The 22064-nt window shown below is 43.1% G+C and overlaps 1 protein-coding gene across 2 annotated transcripts in view; it reads left to right on the top strand.

Annotated features, from left to right (window-relative positions):
• The window catches only part of GRB2 (growth factor receptor bound protein 2), an 87425-nt gene that overhangs the window by 9965 nt on the left and 55396 nt on the right, over window positions 1-22064 (top strand). For both annotated transcript variants that reach the window (XM_003279073.4, XM_003279075.4), the window contains exon 2: window positions 1957-2171. In XM_003279073.4, coding sequence (XP_003279121.1) covers window positions 2094-2171 — 78 coding nt within the window. In that variant the 5' untranslated portion in view covers window positions 1957-2093. The remainder of the gene's footprint in view (window positions 1-1956; window positions 2172-22064) is intronic.

Below are 22064 nucleotides of genomic sequence, written 5' to 3'. Positions count from 1 at the left end.
AAATAAATATTCTCAGATCAACCTCTGTATTTTTTAATATTTGCCGGGACTCTTTACTTTCCCTGTTACAGCCAGCGCCACATGGAATATCTTAGGTATGGCCTGAAGGAATAAACATTGGTTTGGTTTATTAGTTACCTGCAGCAGAATCTTTGGCTTTCAGAATTTGACTGAAGGACTCATTATCAGACGATTTATTTTCTTTTTGATAATACTTATCTCGGTCTACTCTTAATATTCCCCACTGGTTTACTACTTGGTCCGTTTGCAGCTATGCTTGATTAGTGCCCCAATTGTCAACTTTAGAACAAGGGAATAATAATCACTTGTGCCCCTCAAATGAGCTGCTGGGTCATAATTATCCAAGAAAGGTGTCACTATAAATAATCTGTCCCAGTTCTGTTGTTTTCTGCTTTTGTTTAGCAAGTATGAAAACAGTGACCGAGCTAACCAGACGGGGCTTTATTTTTATTTAGTTATCCACAGATCTAGGTTGTGTCCTATATTCATGGCTGGAGATGCTTCACTACACCAGTGATTGTACTACTGCCAGTTCATCATCGTCTGATAACAGTATCTCAGGGTTCTCACAGGATCTTTTACCTGCAAAATGCAGTTTGCATCAGTTTTATACTCTGCTTGCTCTAAGAAGCCGTGCACAGGGTGACTGTGAGAGAGACTTCTCTTTGACCTTCTTCGGGCACCATCTCCCTGCACTTTCTTTCCCAAACAAGATACTTGGCAGCTCAGATTCTGAAAAAGGGATTCCTTTTTTTTTTTTTTTTTTTTTTTTTTTTTTGAGACGGAGTCTGGCTCTGTCGCCCAGGCTGGAGTGCAGTGGCGCAATCTCGGCTCACTGCAAGCTCCGCCTCCTGGGTTCACGCCATTCTCCTGCTTCAGCCTCTCCGAGTAGCTGGGACTACAGGCGCCCGCCACCACGCCCGGCTAATTTTTTTTGTATTTTTAGTAGAGACGGGGTTTCACCGTGGTCTCGATCTCCTGACCTCGTGATCCGCCCCCCTCGGCCTCCCAAAGTGCTGGGATTACAAGCGTGAGCCACCGCGCCCGGCCGGGATTCCTTTCAAGTGTAGATTAGGACTTCAGCTCTGCTCCTTAGGTTAGTTAGAAATAATGTGGAGCTATTGCTGGAGTGCTGAGCCTTGGTCATTTATTTCATTCCTGGTGGGGACCCCAGAGTCTTGGGGATCTGCAGGGGAAAGGGAGCCTTATGCAAGAGCATCATCCCCACCATTTCCACCGGTACACAGCTCGGAGCTGTGATCTTTCTCTGGTTACCTGAGCTTGCCGATCACAACATGAAAGTGCAGGGGGAAAGCCGCCGGTGCTTGTACCAGTAAATGGATTGAAAAAGCAGTTCCTACATTTACTTTCTCCTGCTCTCCTGGGAGCAGATCATGGTTTAGTTTCGAGAAGAGTGCAGCAGCTCGAGACCAAAGAGTCTTGCTTTGCTTGCTCTTGACTGTGGAGTAGGGAAGCCAGCATTCTCAGAAGATCAGAAAGGTTGGCGGGGGGAAGGGAGGGAGACAGGCCTGTTTAACCGAGAAGAGACAGGTGCTATCCCCAGGGTGAGGCCTTCTTTTCAGTGGACCGTATTTGGTGCTGGAGAAGAGCCTGTGAGGAGTAAAGGAGGAAAGGCGGAGACTGAGCGGGACTCCAGCCGGTTCCTGCACGCAGTGCACACCCAGCGGGAAGGAAGAGGAAGTGTGTTCAGGAATAGCTCAGGCAGCTGTGCCATTGGCCGGCAGGCCTGTCAGTCGCCTGGGGGCTGAGGCTGAAAAGAGGAAGGGGGGGCGGGGGCTGTTGCCTGGAAGGGAGGGAGGAGGGCTGAGCCAGGCCGAGCCAGGGGGCGTGGGGGCTGGGACAGCAGGCCGATTGGCAGGGCGGGGTTGCCTTCAATCGTGGCCACTGCTCTTAATCGTCGCTCTCCTGCTTCAGGGTGGCATTGTGTGTCCCAGAGTGCCGGAACGAGTCCCAGAAGAGAGGCGAGGCTAAGCCCAGAGCACTGGGTTGCTTCAGCAGGGAAGACTCCCTTCCCCCTGCTTCAGGCTGCTGAGCACTGAGCAGCGCTCAGAATGGAAGCCATCGCCAAATATGACTTCAAAGCTACTGCAGACGACGAGCTGAGCTTCAAAAGGGGGGACATCCTCAAGGTAAGTGCTAATGCCGAGCACAATGCTGAGATCGCTCTCCTTGTGCTCACCCACCTTCTTTCGCCCTGATTACACACAAAGAAGCTGTGTTTTTCATTGTACACTTTTAACGTTTACCATCATATTTGATCTGGGGAGCTTGAGATAGATGCTGAGTAGAATATTAAATATGACTTAAGTGAGTTGGTGTGATGTGTGGTGTTTAACTGCCTTTGTGTGAATGCTTCAGTTGTCTGTTGATACTGGTAATATTTCAAGTAAAGTCCAAGTAATGTTAATTGTAGAAAGGAAGTATATGAGTAGATTGATTTGCCCTGTAGAGCTTTATTTTAAAAATAGCGTTTTTTAAAAAGACCTAGCCCTGAAGTATTTATGTATAAGCGTTCAGTTAGTCTTATTTTATATAGCCAAAGGATTTTGCATTCTGGAATATGATTTTGGTAGGTTAGAAATTAATTTTCCCAGTTTAGAGAGGTTGTTAGAAGTACATAACAAAACTCATTGAAGAACCTCAGTGTATTTTTATTCTTTGTGAAAAAACAAATGGACTTCTAAATAATAACGTGCAACCTGCTATTGTACAAGTCAGATTTCGACTTTCTTAAAAGAAGCTTGAGGAGCAATTACCCCATATTAAACTCTAATTGCACGAAAAGAAACCTGCTGACAGTTTAAAAATCAGCTTCTATACCACGTGCAGCTTATTTTGAGCCCCACTGTTTATGTGAGGATTCGCTCTCCCCCAGCACATGTTAATTATGTTGTTTACCCAATTGACTGTAGCAGTTTGCCCTTTTGGATGTGTAATTTATTTTAACGAGGATGAGTGTTATTAAAGAGTATGTTAACTTTAAAGGAGGAAAGGCTGAAGCTTAATGTTTGAGTCTTCCCTGTGTCTCAAGTTTTGACATTTTTCCTTCTGAGCCTTAGACTGATTGTTGGAATTTGCTACCTCATTTGTTTACTACCCCTGAATGAAATTCTTAGAATTTTATAAAGAGAAAGCAAGTGGAGATGTAGAAATATGGTTCTTTATAAAAGGGCGTGCAGTTTTTTTACTTTTAAGTTATGTGGACTTATTGATAGTCTCTATTTTGCCCTCATTGCCCAAGGCATAGAGTTCTACTCTGAAGTTAACTGTCCAGTAATTCTTAATGTTAGAAATGTAGGTTGAGCCTCATAGAATATGATGCTGCAGAGCCCTTTAAAGAGAAGAAAACTTTGTGTCTGTGTGTTCATTTCAAAGCTGTGTTTGTGACACCACACTTTTCGAGGGTATTCTCAAAGTCAACACTAAATTGTCAGAAAGCAGACAGAACCAGCTATAGGTTTCTATTTTTTTGGACTAGAGAAAATATGCCCAGCTAGAGATCAGGGCAAAGTTAACTTAGACTACGAAATTGCTCAGTTTTCCTTGGTATATGGGAGAGGTAATTTGATGTTTCTGTAGGTGATTACTGTTTTCCGCAGATAACCCACTTGTGATGGTATAAGATGGGCTACTCAAATGCCCACATCTATAGCCTGTACAAAAGCCCTTTTGGGCTAGTATTTCTTGTTTTTGATACAAACTTAGATTTCTTCATAAGTTTATCTTAGAAACTTGAACCTAGAAGGCTGGTAGTTCATATTTTTCTCTAAATCTGTCCCATTGCACATTAAGCACTGAAGCAACAAAATAAAACAAAACTAGGGGCATGCGGTCTCTTTTTAAGATTTTTTTTTTTTTTTTTTTTTTTTTTTGAGATGGAGTCTCGCTCTGTCACCCAGGCTGGAGTGCAGTGGTGTCATCTGGGCTCACTGCAAGCTCCACCTCCCAGGTTCACGCCATTCTCCTGCCTCAGCCTCCCGAGTAGCTGGGACTGCAGGCACCTGCCACCACGCCCAGCTAATTTTTTGTATTTTTAGTGGAGATGGGGTTTCACCATGTTAGCCAGGATGGTCTCAATCTCCTGACCTCATGATCTGCCCGCCTCGGCCTCCCAAAGTGCTGGGATTACAGGCGTGAGCTAGTGCGCCCAGCCTCTTTGTAAGAATTTTTAAGCAAGAACTTTCCCTGATTTCTGTCTTTGAAGTCTGTCCTAGACCTAGACCTAGACCATGAACATTTTATAAATTCTTTAACTTAAATTAGTGAACTCCGGAGCAAGTGTAAAAACCTTGTTAGGGGAGAAGATCCTGTTTAACAGTCCCTCAGCAATTTTTATTATGGAGGAGAAAGTAAATCAGAATACTCACATTCACTTTCAGATTTTCTTTGAGGAGAGAGAAAAATACATATATGTGGTTCTTTTCAATTTGGTAGATAACTGAGATATGAAGTCATAATGCCATTATTGCTTTTGAACGGTGGCCATTAGCTGTTTGTTGGTAATGTTGTGGCTTTACTCCAAAAGAAAAAAAAAAGAGTGACGATACAGTAGTTGCCCTTTGTCTCATAACTGTGTGAAATGGCTGGGTGAAGAGGAGGGACATGCTTTATTAAAAGCTGTTAAAAAAAAAACGGAGTTTTCCTCATTTGATTCTTCAAGGAGCAAACTGGCTTCATTTGAATAGCTCTGATTTGGGAAGTCTTAAGGGTATTAGTTGTAAGCCAAAACATGTTTTAAAAGTTGCTGGAATAGCATTGACCAATTTAACTTTCATTGAAATAGGCATATATATGCCCTCTCTTGATAAAGGAGATGTGCATATGGGTATTGAATCAAGTTTCATTTCAAGATAATTAAATAGAAAGGCACTTAGCCTTCACCCTCTGACTGTAGTTCAGAAGGGTCACATCTTCCCTTCTCCTGTATTGGAGTTCCTGGTTAACTTTTAGTTAAAAATGGTGACTCCTCTCCTCCAGCAGACCCCTTCCCTACTTTCTGTCTACACATTGACCTGTTACTGTCCTGAGAAAAAGAGGAAAAAATAAAAGCATTTTACTGGAAGCCTAAAATAGAGTTGAATGGTTCAATATGTCTGCCTTTGTTTCTCTCTCTTATAAAAGCTTGTGTTTTTCTTGGCTGGGGGAGGGAGAGGACACTGGGATGTAAAATAGAAGGAATTGCCTTTCCACTGCAGGTTTCAGGCCTGGTGTGGTTGGAATAAATCAGAATTCCTCCCACCCTCGTAGGGCAGGCTTGAGACAGTCCCAGAGTTTCTCCACTGACAAGACCCCTAAATAGTCTACACTAGAGCACATAAAACTGGATGAGCTCACCTAGGAGTTGCAGCTGCCATTTAGGGGCTTATGTATACGTACTTCAAATTGTGCTGCATAGGAATTAAGAGACCATTTTGAGCTCTCAAATCTGTGCTCATTCCATTCTAGAGCCAGCTTCTTGCTTTCTTCAGCTCTGGTGGAGAGCCAGCCTGGATCATCTAGGTGTATTCTACCCTCTCTGGTACGGAACTACCTTTACCAGTTTCTTAAACTACTTTAAAAACAGGTCTTGAGTTCACATTGAGATCTTCAAAGCATTCTGTCTCAGCACTGCCTGGCCTGTTTCAGTGTCACACTGAGCAACTCTTGAGCCAGATACTGGGATAAGTTGCTTGAGAGTTGAGAGAGAAATATAAGATGTACTTTCTCCCTTCAGAAGCTCCAAAATCTCAAGTAAGAGAATTGAGATTAATATGTGAAACAGTACAAGATGGTATATAAAAATTTTTTTAGAGCAGGAAAAGATCTTTTTAAATTTATTTTATTTTTTTATTTTTTTGAGGTGAAGTCTCGCTCTGTTGCCCAGGCTGGAGTGCAGTGGCGTGATCTTGGCTCACTGCAAGCTCCACCTCCCGGGTTCATGCCATTCTCCTGCCTCAGCCTCCCAGTAGCTGGGACTACAGGCGCCCACCGCCACGCCCGGCTAATTTTTTGTATTTTTAGTAGAGACAGGGTTTCACCATGTTAGCCAGGATGGTCTCGATCTCCTGACCTCGTGAGCCACCGCGCCCGGCAAGATCTTTTAAAATTTCTGAAGTTAGGCCGGGCGCGGTGGCTCACGCTTGTAATCCCAGCACTTTGGGAGGCCGAGGCGGGCAGATCACGAGGTCAGGAGATTGAGACCACGGTGAAACCCCGTCTCTACTAAAAATACAAAAAATTAGCCGGGCGTGGTGGCGGGCGCCTGTAGTCCCAGCTACACGGAGAGGCTGAGGCAGGAGAATGGCGTGAACCCGGGAGGCGGAGCTTGCACTGAGCCGAGATCGCGCCACTGCACTCCAGCCTGGGTGACAGAGCGAGACTCCATCTCAAAAAAAAAAAAAAAAAAAATTTCTTAAGTTAGACTTACTGTTTTACAGATGAGGAAATGGTGACCCATATAGGTTAAATGATCTATCTAAGATCACACAACTATCATTCTTGATAGTGATTTGTAGTGATTCTTAGTAGTATTTGATGGTATACTTGAGTCGGGTTGCAAACTGTAACTGCTAGAGTCGTTCAGGAAGGATGAAACTGGCAAGCGCTGACATCAGTCAGGTGTGTGCAGAGTTATGACTTGAACTGAACCTTGTAAGGAGAACAGGACATGTAGGTTAAGAGAAGGAGGACATTTCAAGGGAGACGGAAGTTGTGCGTGTTGTGTTTGAGATAGGAAGGCTGGAATAAGAATCTAGACTCACATAGTGGAAAATAAGGTAGAGTTGGAGCGAGGTGAGAAAAGCCCAGTAAAAGTTTGATCTGGTCCTTAAGAAGCCTTGGAAGGTTTTTAGCGGTTAAGAGCGTTGTGTGTGTGTATAAAGAATTGCAAGGGGGCAAGGCTGGGGCCCCAAGCCTTAATGGTGGCAAGTAATCGGGTTGTGTGTCAAGTGTCTGTATCAACCTGGGATACTAGAAATGAAGGAGGGGAGTGTTTGAAAGATACTGAAAGGAAGAATCATGGGATTTCTGCCTGTCAGATAGGGGCATTTGAGTAAGTCTCCTAAGAAAGGAATGCCCTTTGATTACGATCCTCAATGGAGAAGATCAGTGGAGAGCCAATCCCTAGTTTGGTTGGTTAGAGTTTTCACAAGTTACAAGTCCTGAGTTTCAGTGCACAAGTCCCATTTCAGGGGTTCAAATTACCTAATCTAAATAAAAAGCCAGGTATGCTAGTGCAAGCCTGAAGGCCCCACCTGCTCATGAAGCTGAGAGAGGAAGATTGCTTGAGCCTAGTAGTTGGAGCCCAACCTGGGCAACAAAGCGAGAGCCCATCTCCAAATATAAAAAAAAAAAAGTGGTTTTCTTCCCCCCCACTATTTTAAAGTCCTAGTATCAGTATACCCTGTAGAAGCATTTATTTTTTCCTCCCAAAGTGCTGGGATTACAGGTGTGAGCCACTGCACCCAGCCTTTGCCTTTTGGTAAGAATTCTTACCAATCTTGTTGACTAAACCAGAATATTGCATTTAATCTTTAAGAAGGAGGTTAGTTTGTGGCCAGGCATGGTGGCTCACGCCTGAATCCCAACACTTTGGGGAGGCCGAGGCACATGTATCATTTGAGGTCAGGAGTTCGAGACCAGCCTGGCCAACATGGTGAAACCCCGTCTCTACTAAAAATACAAAAAACAGCCAGGCCTGGTGGTGTGTGTGCGTACCTGTAATCCCAGCTACTCGGGAGGCTGAGGGAGGAGAATCACTTGAACCCAGGATGTGGAGGTTGCAGTGAGCCAAGATTGTGCCACTCCACTCCAGCCTGGGCAGCCGAGAGAGACTCCATCTCAAAAAAAACAAAAACAAAAAAAGGAAGGGAGCAGTTTGTTGTTTGAGTGCTCTTAAAGCAAATAATCTGCTTGCTTTTTATTATATTCATTTTGTCAGTTGAATGGACTATTTCCAAATAGGTGCTGAGAATGAACTTTCATTTCCTATGTAAGACTCTTTTTGGGAGACTGGCTGAAGATGATTCTTCCCCCTGTTTGGAGAAAGAAATGAGTAAGGAAATGTAGTATTCCTTCAGAATCTTTCAGTTTCACCTCTAAATCATATGGTTGAATAGCTACTAAGTTGTTGGGTTTTTTGTGGGGTTTTTTTTTTTTTGAGGCGAAGCCTCACTGTGTCGCCCAGGCTGGAGTGCAATCGCATGATCTCGGCTTGCTGCAACCTCCACCTCCTGGGTTCAAGTGATCGTCCTGTCTCAGCCTCCCGAGTAGATGGGATTATAGGCACCCGCCACCAAGCCCAGCTAATTTTTTGTATTTTTAGTAGAAATGTGGTTTCATCATGTTGGCCAGGCTGGTCTTAAACTCCTGACCTCAAGTGATCCACCCGCCTCGGCCTCCCAAAGTGCTGGGATTACAAGTGTGAGCCACCATGCCCGGCCTACTAAGTTATAGATTATTCCTAATTTTGAGTGCTGAAAGATTGGCTTTTTTTTTTTTTTTTTTTTTTTTTTCATAAGACAGGGTCTCCCCCGTCACCAAGGCTGGAATGCAGAGGTGCCATCATAGCTTACTGCAACCTCTGCCTCCCAGGCTCAAGTGATCCTCCCACCTCAGCCTATAGCTGGGACTACAGGTGCGTGCTGCCACACCCTGCTAATTTTTGTACTTTTAGTAGAGATGAGTTTCACCATGTTGGCCAGGTTGGTCTCGAACTCCTGGCCTCAAAAATCCACCCACCTTGGCTAGGATTACAGGCTTAAGCCACCGTGCTGGCATTCTTTTTTTTATTTTTTTTATTTTTTTGAGATGGAGTCTCGCTCTGTCCCCCAGGCTGGAGTGCAGTGGCAGGATCTCGGCTCACTGCAAGCTCCGCCTCCTGGGTTCATGCCATTTTCCTGCCTCAGCCTCCCGAGTAGTTGGGACTACAGGCGCCCACCACCATGCCCGGCTAATTTTTTTTTTTTTTTTTAGTAGAGACGGGGTTTCACCATGTTAGCCAGGATGGTCTCGATCCCCTGACCTCGTGATCCGCCCATCTCAGCCTCCCAAAGTGCTGGGATTACAGGCGTGAGCCACCGCACCTGGCCAAGATTGGCATTCTTAACCCCATTTTATGGGTGCAGAAACAGGCTCAAAGCTTAAGAAACTCGCTCAGATTCACACATCTAGCAAGTGACAGAGATGGAGTTTGATCTTAGGTCTTGCTGTGGTGTACTGGGTGTACCCATCACAATACATAGATACCCCTCTTAACTGTCCAGGTATGAGTAAACCAGAAATGTTAGGGTATCAGTAGTCTTGCTTTGTTCAACTACCTGGCATTGCTTCCATGAGTGATTTATTGGACTTCCTATCTAGAGTAAATTTGTCATTTTGTATATCAGATTACCAAAGATAACAAAGATTGACCCCATCCTCTGCTGGCTACAGTGTGAAGAAATGGGTACCGCTTTCCTATGTCTCTGGAGATTTTTACCAATATTGTCTTTCTCACTGGTAGCTTGGTAATAGGTATCAGAACATAAAATGATCCACCAAGTAAAATTTTAAGTATTTGTTCTAAGGCCGAGCGCAGTGGCTCGTGCCTATAATTCCAGCACTTTGGGAGGCCAAAGCGGGTAGATCACTTGAGGTCAGAGTTTGAGACCAGCCCGGCCAACATGGTGAAATCCCGTCTCTACTAAAAACACAAAAATTAGCTGGGCATGGTGGTGTGTGCCTCTAATCCCAGCTACTCAGGAGGCTGAGGCATGAGAATCACTTGAACTCAGGAGGCAGAGGTTGCAGTGAGCTGAGATCATGCCACTGCACTCCAGCCTGGGTGACAGAGTGAGACTCTGTCTCCAGAAAAAAAGAATTTATTCTAAGAAACTCTTAAACGAGTTTTTTAAAGATGTAGACATAAGGATGTTTATTTCAATTATGTATATGCCACCTAAAAAAATTGTTTTCTGCCAATACTATCAATTGTAAGAAGCATTTTAGAGATGTTAAAACACATAAAAGTGGCATGCACCTTCCAGTTGATGAAATTGCCATACTAGCCAAAAAGCAAAACCAATTAGTGGGGTTTACAGAGGTAGATTATGGCACCTATTAAGTGGAATACAATGAAGGTGTTAACGTTGATCTATATCAACACAGAATAATGCCCACACTTGCACAGAGAAATGTTTAAATGGATCCTGTTTTAATAAGTAATAATATAACTAACATATTAAGTACTTAGCATGCCTTTGCACTAAGCTAAGTATTCAACTTCCCTTCTCTTTTAATCTCACACAAATCCTGTAAAGGCAGATGCTGTTATCCCCATTTTACTGACAAAAAATCTGAGGCTTAATTTGCCCAAATTCACAAGTTAGGATTCAGATCCAATCTGGTTTAGTCCTGATTTTATGTTCTTTTTTTCTTTTCCTTTTTTTTATTTTTATTTTTTATTTTCGAGATGGAGTTTCACTCTTGTTGCTCAGGCGGGAGTGCAATGGCACAGTCTCAGCTCACTGCAACCTCCACCTCCATGGTTCAAGTGATTCTCCTGCCTCAGCCTTCTGAGTAGCTGGGATTACAAGCATCTGCCACCATGCCCAGCTAATTTTTATATTTTTAGTAGAGACAATGTTTTACCATGTTGGCCAGGCTGGTCTCGAACTCCTGACCTCAGGTGATTTGCCTGCCTCAGCCTCCCAAAGTGCCGGGATTACAGATGTGAGCCACCATGGTCAGCTTTATTTTCATTTTTGAAACAGACTTGTTCTGTCACCCAGGCTGGGATGCAGTGGCATGATCTTGACTCACTGCAACTTTGACCTCTCCGGCTCAAGGAATCCTCCTACCTCAGCCTCCTGAATAGGTGGGACTACAGCTGTGCACTACCACACCTGGATAATTTAAGGGTTTTTTTGTTTGTTTGCTTTTTTTTTTTTTTTTTTTTTGTAGAGCCAGGAGGTCTCACTATTGCCCAGGCTGGTCTCGAACTGGGCTCAAGCGATCCACCTGCCTCCCAAAGTGCTGGGATTACCGATATGAGCTACCGCGCCCGGCCTCTGTAAATAAAGCCTTTCTATACACAGATGAGGTCAAACTAGAGAAAGAGGCCATTTAGGAAAAATTGCTGTCTTTTCCTCTTTGTTTATCATATGCATAGATCTCTTTCTGAATGGTCTCCCAAGGAGTAATTGTTGTCTCCAAGTAACTGAATTTCAGGTGACTTTTACTGTTTATACTCTTTTGAATTACTTAACATATGTATCAGTTTTATTATTTATGTTATGTTATGTTATGTTATGTTATGTTATGTTATGTTATGTTATGTTGAGACAAGAGTCTCTGTCGCCCAGGCTGGAGTACAGTGGCGTGATCTCAGCTCACTGCAACCTCCACTTCCCGGGTTCAAGCGATTCTCCTGCCTCAGCCTCTTGAGTACCTGGGATTACAGGCGCGTGCCACCATGCCCGGCTAATTTTTTGTATTTTTAGTAGAGACGGGGTTTCACCATGTTGGCCAGGCTGGTCTCAAACTCCCGACCTCCGGGTGATCCACCCGCCTCGGCCTCCCAAAGTGCTGGGATTACAGGTGTAAGCCACCCTATAATAGGCGTGCCCAGCCATCAGTTTTATTAAAAGAAAAAAGTTACATTCAGATAGTAAGCAGTTTACATTCTGCGTCTAGTTTACCTTGAAGGATATTCTAGGAAGGTGAAGTGCTCTGCTGAGGAGTGGTTTTGTTTCTTAAGGGTTGAGGTTTAACCTGATTTTAAATCTTAGGCTGAAGTTCACTGTGACTGTGCTCAGTATCATAAAACTTTGAGACATTTGAAAAAGTGACCCAAAATGACTTTTTGAAGAAAACCTTTGTCCTTTTGGCAGCTAATCCCTTAATTTTACCTCCTTCTGGATGTGGAATGAGAGACATCTGAAGTATTGTAAAGAATACTGGCTCTAGGTGAGACCTGCCTGCTTGGAATCCCAGCTCTGTCACAGACAGATGTGGCATTGCAATCTTGGGCAATTCACAGGATGGCTTTGTGTTTTGGTTCTGACATCTATAAAATGGGAACAATAGTTTCTACCTTCCTGGGGTCATAGTGAAGATTAAAAGAGCCAATATGTTGGTGTTTTTTGTTGTTGTTTTCTTTTTGGGAAGGAGTCTCGCTCTGTCACCCAGGCTGTAGTGCAGTGTAGTGTAGTGGCGCTGTCTCGGCTGACTGCAACCTCCGCCTCCTGGGTTCAAGCGAATCTTTTGCCTCAGCCTCTTGAGTAGCTGGGACTACAGGAGCGCACCACCACACTCAACTAATTTTTGTATTTTTAGTAGAGACGGGGTTTCACCATATTGGCCAGGCTGGTCTCGAACTCCTGACCTTGTGATCCGCCAGCCTCAGCCTCCCAAAGTGCTAGAATTACAGGCGTGAGCCACCCGCCCAGCCTATGTTGTTGTTTTTAAAGCAGTAACTAGCATAAAGTAGACAGTAATTGCTAGCTTTTAGTTTTGTTAATGCTATTCAGTACACAACATTGATAAGAGGTGATTAGTCCAGACCCCGGGTTCAGGAAACTATTGTCACATGACTCTACCCATAAAACTGGCCAAAGGTTATCTGCTATTACCTCAGACTCAGAACTGTTCCAACCCTGTCCCAGAGTTCAGCTGAAAGCACAGTATTATTGATGGAGGGTTTTTCTCCATTCTTACACATCTATAGCAAATAGATGGATAAGTATGCTGTGTCCTATTGGGGGCCTCTTTTGTAAGTTTCTTTAGTTTACGGAAGCTTTGGGATTGTGCAATTGGCTAACAGTAAGGAATGTTTGAAAAATAGCCTTGGGAAAAACTCATAGTATTTACTGTAAGGATATTAAGGACGATTTCATTATCTCTAACTGCCCTGAGTGAGAAGCCATGGGTAAACATTCTCTCTAGTCTCAATAATGAGAATAGGCGTATTTTTCCCAAACAACTTTTAAAAATCTTAAGGATGCCGGCTGGGCGCGGTGGCTCACGCCTGTAATCCCAGCACTTTGGGATGCCGAGGTGGGCGGATCATGAGGTCAGGAGATCGAGACCATCCTGGCTAACACGGTGATAACCCCGTCTCTACTAAAAATAGAAAAAATTAGCCGGGCATGGTGGTGGGCGCCTGTAGTCCCAGCTACTCGGGAGGCTGAGGCAGGAGAATGGTGTGAACCCGGGAGGCAGAGCTTGCAGTGAGCAGAGATAGCATCCCTGCACTCCAGCCTGGGCGACAGAGTGAGACTCCGTCTCAAAAAATAAAAAATAAAAATCTTAAGGATGCCATGGATAATGCTTAATATTTCCTTCTTTACTAGAAAGTTTAGCTCACCTTGGTCCCGTTTCTAGCAGTAGTTCTTTTACTTTCTGTCCTGACATTTTTATCAAAAGAACTACATATTGAGTATCCCTAATCCAAAGATCTGAAATCCGAAACTTGTTTGAGCGCCAGCATGGCACTCAAAGGAAGCGCCTATTGGGGCATTTTGGATTTTGAGATTTAGGGATGCTGAACCTGTATAAATGCAAATATTCCAAAATCCAGAAACCTTGAAATGCCTCTGGTCCCTTATTTCAGTTAAGGGATATACAACCTATATTAATTATTAGCAGTAAAATAGTGAAAGTTTTTTCCTCATTTTAACAGTGGCTTTTATTTTCAACTAATTTATTCTTTAGTTTAATAGTGGACTCTTTATTCCTTTTTTTTGAGACAAGGTCTCCATACATTACCCAGGACTTTTTTTTTTGGAGACGTAGTCTCGCTCTGTCATCAAGCTGCAGTGCAGTGGCGTGATCTTGGCTCACCGAAACCTCTGCCTCCCGAGTTCAAGCGATTTTCCTGCCTCAGCCTTCCAAATAGCTGGGACTACAGGCAGGCGCCTCCATGCCTAGCTAATTTTTATATTTTAGTAGAGAAGAGGTTTCACCATGTTGGCCAGGGTGGTCTCGATCTCTTGACCCTGTGATCCACCCGCCTCAGCCTCCCAAAGTGCTGGGATTACAGGAACCCAGGACTTTTAAAATCTAGGTTTAACAAAATGGCAAAAGCCCTTGGTAACATTTTTCTTTTGGAAAATGCAAGAGCATCAGTTTAGTTATAAAGTGAGAAAAAATGTATTTTGGACCTTGAAACTGTAGGATTCACTGAGAACAAGAAAGGGGTATGTGTTTTGGGAAATGTTGATCATTTCATGTCTCATTTCATGTCATTGTTTCATATATCTTTATTTTCTTTTTTCTTTTTTTTTTTTTTTTTTTTTTTGAGACGGAGTCTCGCACTGCCACCCGGGTAGAGTGCAATGGCGTGATCTCGGCTCGTTGCAACCTCCACTTCCCGGGTTCAAGCAATTCTCCTGCCTCAGCCTCCCAAGTAGCTGGGATTACAGGTGCCCGCCACCACGCCTGGCTAATTTTTTGTATTTTTAGTAGAGATGAGGGTTTCACTATGTTGGCCAGGCTGGTCTCGAACTCCTGACCTCATGATCCACCCACCTCGGCCTCCCAAAGTGCTGGGATGAGCCACTGCCATATCTTTATTTTCATAGATAACTATGAAGAGGAGTTTGAAAAGAAATGCTGGGGAAAAAGAATATATTTAGATTATTTTATTAGCAATATTTCCACTTCACTGTAACATTTAAAGTTACTTTAGCTTACATTAATAGATAGGACACTCAAAATTCTGCAAAAGTCCCTCTATTCCAGTATTTTTACTATTTCAGATCTCTCAAGCATTATCGTTATGTATACATTTTTATAATCCTGTAATTGTAGTGAATTTAAAACGTTACCATTTTCCATATTAGTTTTACTAATTATTTTCAGTGGTTGTATAACATAATCAAGTTAATGTTCTGTAATTGACTTAATTATTTCTCTATTGCTGTATATTTCACTTGTTTCTGTTAATAATTTAGTTCATAATCTCAAGGGAGGTTTGATATATGTATTGTCCCATTGCCTGAATGGCTGAACAAATGGTTACCTACTTAAGATGACCTTAAATGAGAATGGCCCATAATCCCTAACCAGAATACATAATAATAGCACAGCTAATGTTTGCTTCATTCTCTGATCTCCTTTAACAATAGAACATTATTTCAAAGTTTGACAGTGTTTTACAGGACTATGTTAACCAGATTTCTGAGATGATTAAGCATCTTTCCCTCAGCATATAAGATGCTTGACACAGTTTTTCGGCCACACATTTTATTTTGTGCTATTTTTTTAAGTGGTTAATTTTCTTTTTTTATAGCTTTGTCAGGTTAAATTAATAAGTGATTATGATAGAGAAATATGGCATGTGTTCATAATTTAATTTGTCTTTGAACTAAATGAATATTTTCTAGAGGGAAACCATCCATCTTAACTCATGCTTGGAACAAGATGGGAAGACAGACAAACCAGTCTTTGTTTAGTTTATGCTGCAAATGTTTAGCTTTAAGCCAGGAGGCTCTGCTGAGAGCTTTTGAGAAAAAAGTATTGTAACTTAATGAAACATCCTTACTCACATATACTGCAATATAAAGAAAAAAGAAGAGTGTGATGTTGGGTAACAGTTGGTTTTCTCTGGATGTAGGGATTATGGAGATCTTTAACTTTCTATATGGTACATTTCTATAATAGATTTTTTTTTTTTTACTACAAGCTATTAGTTTTGTAATCAGAAAAAGCAGTAAAAAACAAAAACACTACAGTAGTTTTCCAGATGTCAGTTTGCAGGTCAACAAATATTTTAGGGCTGTTTTGCTGTCTAATAAGGAAAGAAAAAATCACTGTGCACAGCTTCACGGAGCAAATTCGTTTCCTATTAAAACTCTTCTTGGTGTAGGCAGTACATCATCTTCCACACTGTATAAGGCTATTACATAGAAATTTTGTAGAATCTAATATGATAAACTAGAAACATGACATGTTCAGCTGTTTTCTCTACGAATAAACAGATTGGCCCTAAAACTGGTCTTGCTATCTAGATTTCTAGTTATATCTCAATAATCTTTTCCCGACGTGGGATGTGAAAGTAATGTTATATGCTTTCTTGTGTATGTATTTTTGACTTAGGTCAGTCTCCACACTGCATTAAAATTACTAATGATTCAAATTGCAGTTTTCCAGAGGCTCATGTTTCCATTTCTCCTTCCTTGGCTTTCCTGCATTTTTAGCTCCAGTCAAAATTCTATTTATTATGTATCAACTTTTACAAAATGCTTGGCTTTGAAAAGTATAATTAAAAGACAAAGATCTGAAATTAATAGTGGGTTTTAGCTATCTGTCATGCATTAAGAAATCAAGTGACCAGGTGAGGTGGCCTGTGATCCTAGCACTTTGGGAGGCTGAAGTGGGAGGACCTCTTGAGCTCAGGAGTTCGAGACCAGCCTGGGCAACATAGCAAGACCTTGTCTCTACTAAAAATAAAAAAAAAATTAGCCAGGTGTGGTGGTGCATGCCTGTAGTTCCAGCTACTTGGGAGGCCAAGGTGGGAAGACTGCTTGAGCTCAGGAGGTGGGGACTACAGTGAGCTCTGTTTGCCCCACTGTACTCCAGCCTGGGTGACAGTGTGTGACCCTGTCTTTCTTTCTTTTTGTTTTTTTTTTTGTTTTTTTTAAGAAATCAAGTGTCTTTATTTAATTCTTTTAAAATTTTTATTAGAATCATTTAATAGAAAAAGCATAAAAGAAATAAGGTCATAATTCCCTCCTGATGCCCAGATAACAATTTTGAAATTAAATAAGCAAATAAATAAATGTCTCACTCATCATTAGAAAATTTATATGACAAACCTTCCCAAAGAAAATCACTATTCAGGTTTTCTATAACCTTTCAGAAAAATCGTTTAATGCATATAGCCATAGTTACTTTTATTGCAGTTCCTGGGTACCGTAAAACATAACAATGAAACCGTATTCAAAATTTTATAATGAAAGTAAGCAGGTACTTCATCTTTGGAGAGAAGAATGGCATTTCTGTTAAAAGTGTACCTCTTTAGAAAATGGCAGTAGCTCAGAAGATTTCTGTGCCAGGCTCTTAGAAAAGATACAATGATTAAGACTCTTCTCAAAATCATATTAAAGCTAAGTCAGAATAGCTTGTGAACCGAAATTTGTGTGAATTTTCCAAAACATTATGCGAAATAGTCCACGTCATATATCCCAGTGAATTTGTAACTAATGGCCTCATTTAATGCTAGAAGTGAGAACCGGTAGACCCTACAAGCCTTCCCTTAATTAATTGGTTGGTCTCCTTCTATACTTAGGTTACCAGTACAGAAGAACTAATACTTTAGTTGTTCGTAAACTTGGAGAAAGTCAGTCACACTGTATCTGCTCAGAGGCCTGTCATCTGCCGTGTTTAAGCTTGTAATAGAACTACACCCACCTGAACAGTTGTTACCTTTAAAGTTCTTAGTAGTAATTTTCATATTTAGCTATGAGTTTGTTAGTGTTGTACATTCATGTGTGAAATTTCTATGTTTTTCTGTCACTTCATCCCTTCCCTGTTAGATATTAAAGGCCTGGCAAAAAGGACATGCCTCTCACCCGCATATCCTCAGGTGACCTCATGAAAAATTATTCTGGTATAACTTGCTTTTGGGTTTGGGTGTTTGTTTGTTTGTTTGTTTATTTTTTGAGACAGTCTCACTCTGTTGCCCAGGCTGAAATGCAGTAGTGAGATCTCAGCCCACTACAACCTCCACCCTCCTGTGATTCTCCTGCCTCAGCCTCCCTAGTAGCTAGGATTACAGGTGCCCACCACCACGCTCAGCTAATTTTTGTATTTTTAGTAGAGGTGGTGTTTCACTATGTTGACAAGGCTGGTCTCGAACTCCTGACTGCAGGTGATCCTCCCCGCCCCACCTCGGCCTCCCAAAGTGCTGGAATTACAGGCGTGAGCCACTGCACCTGGCCTGGGTTTGGGATTTATATTGTCAACTGAAACTAAGACTATTGAGGCAGAAATGATTTCATAAAGGTTTATTGGAAGGCCTGGCAAATGAGAATCGACCTGGGAAGACACACCAGCAGACTTGGAGGTTGTTCTGAAGTCTGTCACAGGGTGAAAGATGTTTTTGTTTTGCTGTTTGTTTCTTCGTGGGTTGTTTTCTTTTTTAGAGTCTTGCTCTCTCGCCCAGGCTAGAGTGTAGTGGTGTGATCTTGGCTCACTGCAACCTCTGCGTCCCAGGTTCAAGCAGTTCTACCACCTCAGCCTCCTTAGTAGCTGGGACTACAGGCGCACCCGGCTAATTTTTATACTTTTAGTAGAGACAGGGTTTCGCCATGTTGGCCAGGCTGGTCTCTAACTCCTGACCTAAAGTGATCCACCTGCCTCAGCCTCCCAAAGTACTGGGATTACAGGCGTGAACCACACCACACCCGGCCTTTTTTTTTTTTTTTCCCCGAGACAGGGTCTTGCTCTGTTTCCTGGGCTGGAGTGCAGCCTCAACTTCCTAGGCTCAAGCACTTCATCCACTTCAGCCTCCTGAGTAGCTGGGACAACAGGTGAGCACCACCATGCCCAGCTAACTTTTTGTGTTTTGTAGAAACAAGATCCCGCCATGTTGCCCAGGCTGGTCTCGAACTCATGGCCTCAAGCAGTCATCCTGCCTTGACCTCCCAAAGTGTTGGGATTACAGGCATGAACCACTGTGCCTGGCCACTTTTTGTTTGGAATAGACATGGGATCTCATTCTGTCACCCCAGGCTGGAGTGCAGTGGCCCCACCAGAGCTCGTTGCAGCCTCGAACTCCTGGGATCAAGTGATCATCTCACCTCAGCCTCCTGAGTAGCTGGGACTACAGATAGGCACCACCACACCCTCTATTATATTTAAAAATATAACTTTTTTTTTTTTTTTTTTGAGACGGAGTCTTGCTGTGTCCCCCAGGTTGGAGTGCAGTGGCGCGATCTCAGCTCACTGCAAGCTCCGCCTCCTGGATTCACGCCATTCTCCTGCTTCAGCCTCCCGAGTAGCTGGGACTACAGGCACCCGCCAACGCGCCCGGCTAATTTTTTGTATTTTTAGTAGAAACGGGGTTTCACCGTGTTAGCCAGGATGGTCTTAATCTCCTGACCTTGTGATCCGCCCGCCTCGGCCTCCCAAAGTGCTGGGATTACAGGCTTGAGCCACCGCGCCCAGCCAGGCCCCAGTAATTTTTGTATTTTTTGTAGAGACGAGGTTTAACCATATTTGGCAGGATGGTCTCAAACTCCTGGCCTCAGTTAATCTGCCTGCCTCGGCTTCCCAAAGTGCTGGGATTACAGGTGTGAGCCACTGTGCCCGGCTGATTTCTATTTTCATTGTAGTTGTAGAACATACTTTGTATGATTTTAATCCTTTCAGATTTATTGGGGCTTGTTTTATGGCCTTCCATCTGGTTTGTCCTGAGAATGTTCTCCTGTGCACTTGAGATAGATTTTTATTCTGCTGTTGTTGGGTAGAGTCTTCTATAGATTTTGTTAGCTCTATTGGTTAATTACTTTCTCTCTTTTTTTTTTTTCTGAAGGTTGTGTTCAAATGGATTTAACTACCATGAAATTCATCATAATTCATAATCAGCAATTATAGGAAAAAATAATGTGAGCTTTTGTGGACTTGTATCCAGTTGAGAACATGAAAGATCAGACATAGAATGTGATGTGATGATTGGCATAAGAAGTATAGTGATAGAATTATGTAGATCAGGCTAGCTGGCTCACATCTGTATTCCCAGCACTTTGGGAGGCTGAGGCAGGAATACCCCTTAAAGTCAGGAGTTTGAGACCAGCCTGGGCAACACAGTGAGACCCCCTGTCTACAAAAAAAAAAATGTTTAAATTAGCCAGTCGTGGTGGTACACATCTGCAGTCCCAGATACTCAGGAGGCTCAGGCAGGAGGATGACTTGAGTTCAGGAGTTTGAGGCTGCAGTAAGCCATGATCTCGCCACTGTACTGTAAACCGGAGCAACTGAATGAGACCCCTTATCTCAAGAAAAAGAAACAATTATTTAAATGCATGAATCCGAATGCCGTGCAGAGAGTATATGCCATATAGAGTTATATGAGAATGTCATCATAGTAGTAGCTTTTTTTTTCTTCTTTTCTTGAGACAGAGTCTTGCTCTGTTGCCCAGGTTGGGAGTGCAGTGGCGTGATTGATCATGGCTCACTGCAGCCTCAATCTCCGGGGCTCCAGCAATCTTCCCACATCAGCCTCCCGAGTAGCTGGGACTACAGGCATGCGCCACCACACTTGGCTATTTTGTGTGTGTGTGGTGTGTGTGTGTGTGCGTGCGTGCGTAGTGGTAGGATTTTTCCATGTTGCCAGGCTAATCTCAAACTCCTGAGCTCAAGTGATCCACCCACCTTGGCCTCCCAAAATGCTGGGATTATAGGTGTCAGCTACTGTGCCCAGCCAAATGTAGCATTTTGAGGAATTCTTTTTTTTTTTTTTTTTTTTTTTTTGAGATGGAGTCTTACCCTGTCTCCCAGGCTGGGGTGCAGTGGCGTGATCTCAGCTCACTGCAACCTCCGCCTCCCAGGTTCCAGCGATGCTCTTGCCTCAGCCTCCTGACTAGCTGGAATTACAGGCATCTGCCACTATGCCCGGCTAATTTTTGTATTTTTAGTACAGACCGTTTCACCATAATGGCCAGGCTTGTCTCAAACTCCTGACCTCAGATGATCCGCCTGCCTTGGCCTCCCAAAGTGCTAGGATTACAAGCATGAGCCACTGCACCTGGCCTTGATGAATTCTTAAGAATATCAGTACCTGGCTGGGCGCAGTGGCTCAGGCCAGTAATCCCAGCACTTTGGGAGGCCAAGGTGGGCAGATCATGAGATCAGGAGATTGAGACCATCCTGGCTAACACGGTGAAACCCCGTCTCTACTAAAAATGCAAAAAAAAATTAGCCGGGCGTGGTGGCGGGCGCCTGTAGTCCCAGCTACTCGGGAGGCTGAGGCAGGAGAATGGCATGAGCCTGGGAGGCAGAGCTTGCAGTGAGCTGAGATTGCACCTGGGCGACAGAGCGAGACTCTGTCTCAAAAAAAAAAAAAAAAAAAAAAATACCAGTACCTTGATGAATTATAGCAACAAATTATTGAGTATCTCCTAAGCAAAGGGTACTGTGTTTAGTGCTAAGGTTGATACTAAGAGCAGAATTAAAGATGTGAAATTTAATAAATACCCTGTTTTAAGAGCTTTGCTAAAGATGTGTATGGAATGTTCTGAATGAAACAGACTTAGTAAGACATGAGTGTTGAAAAGTTTTCTCAGCTAATTTAGCAGCACTCAGGACTGCTTTGTCCATGCAGATATGGCTGACTTACTGGGGACTTTTGTTTCTAACATTAGCCAAGCTTACTGTCAACTCTGAGGAGATGTTGGAGGTGTCCTAGAACACTTAAACTTGGAAGTTAAATTGCCTTTCAGTGTGTTTGGCAGAGTTATAAAAGTAGACATAAGCCATATTGATAGCGGCACGGCATATGAAGAGCTTCAGAATACTTATGACACTTCTTTGACATTCTGTGAAAGGCTGTAGATAAGTACCTCCAAACTTCATGCCTCCAGCCTCACTCTTGCTTAAGGAAATACTGAAAGTAGATTTTCTTTCTTTTTTGAGACAGAGTCTCTCTGTCCCCCAGGCTGGAGTGCAGTGGCATGATCTTGGTTCACTGCAGCCTCCACCTCCTGGGTTCAACCGATTCTCCTTCCTCAGCCTCCCGAGTAGCTGGGATTACAGGTGCCCGCCACCACGCCTGGCTAATTTTTGTTCTTTTAGTAGAGATGGGGATTTGGTTGCGCCATGTTGGCCAGGCTGGTTTCAAACTCCTGGCCTCAAGTGATCCGCCCACCTCGGCCTCCCAAAGTGCTGGGATTACGGGCATGAGTTACTGCGCCCAGCCAAATATCTGTTCTTTTAGCTCTTTGATAGCTCCTATGTAGTGACAAATTATTTTCTAAAAGCTTATAAATTGGTGTTTCTGTGGAAGATGTTATTTCTCATCGAATGCATATTGATAGTGTTTTAAGGTTAGACCGCAAAGTATT

Source organism: Nomascus leucogenys, chromosome 14 (assembly GCF_006542625.1).
Source record: "Nomascus leucogenys isolate Asia chromosome 14, Asia_NLE_v1, whole genome shotgun sequence".
NCBI classification, from domain to species: domain Eukaryota; kingdom Metazoa; phylum Chordata; class Mammalia; order Primates; family Hylobatidae; genus Nomascus; species Nomascus leucogenys.
This window is presented reverse-complemented; position numbering and strand designations above follow the sequence as displayed.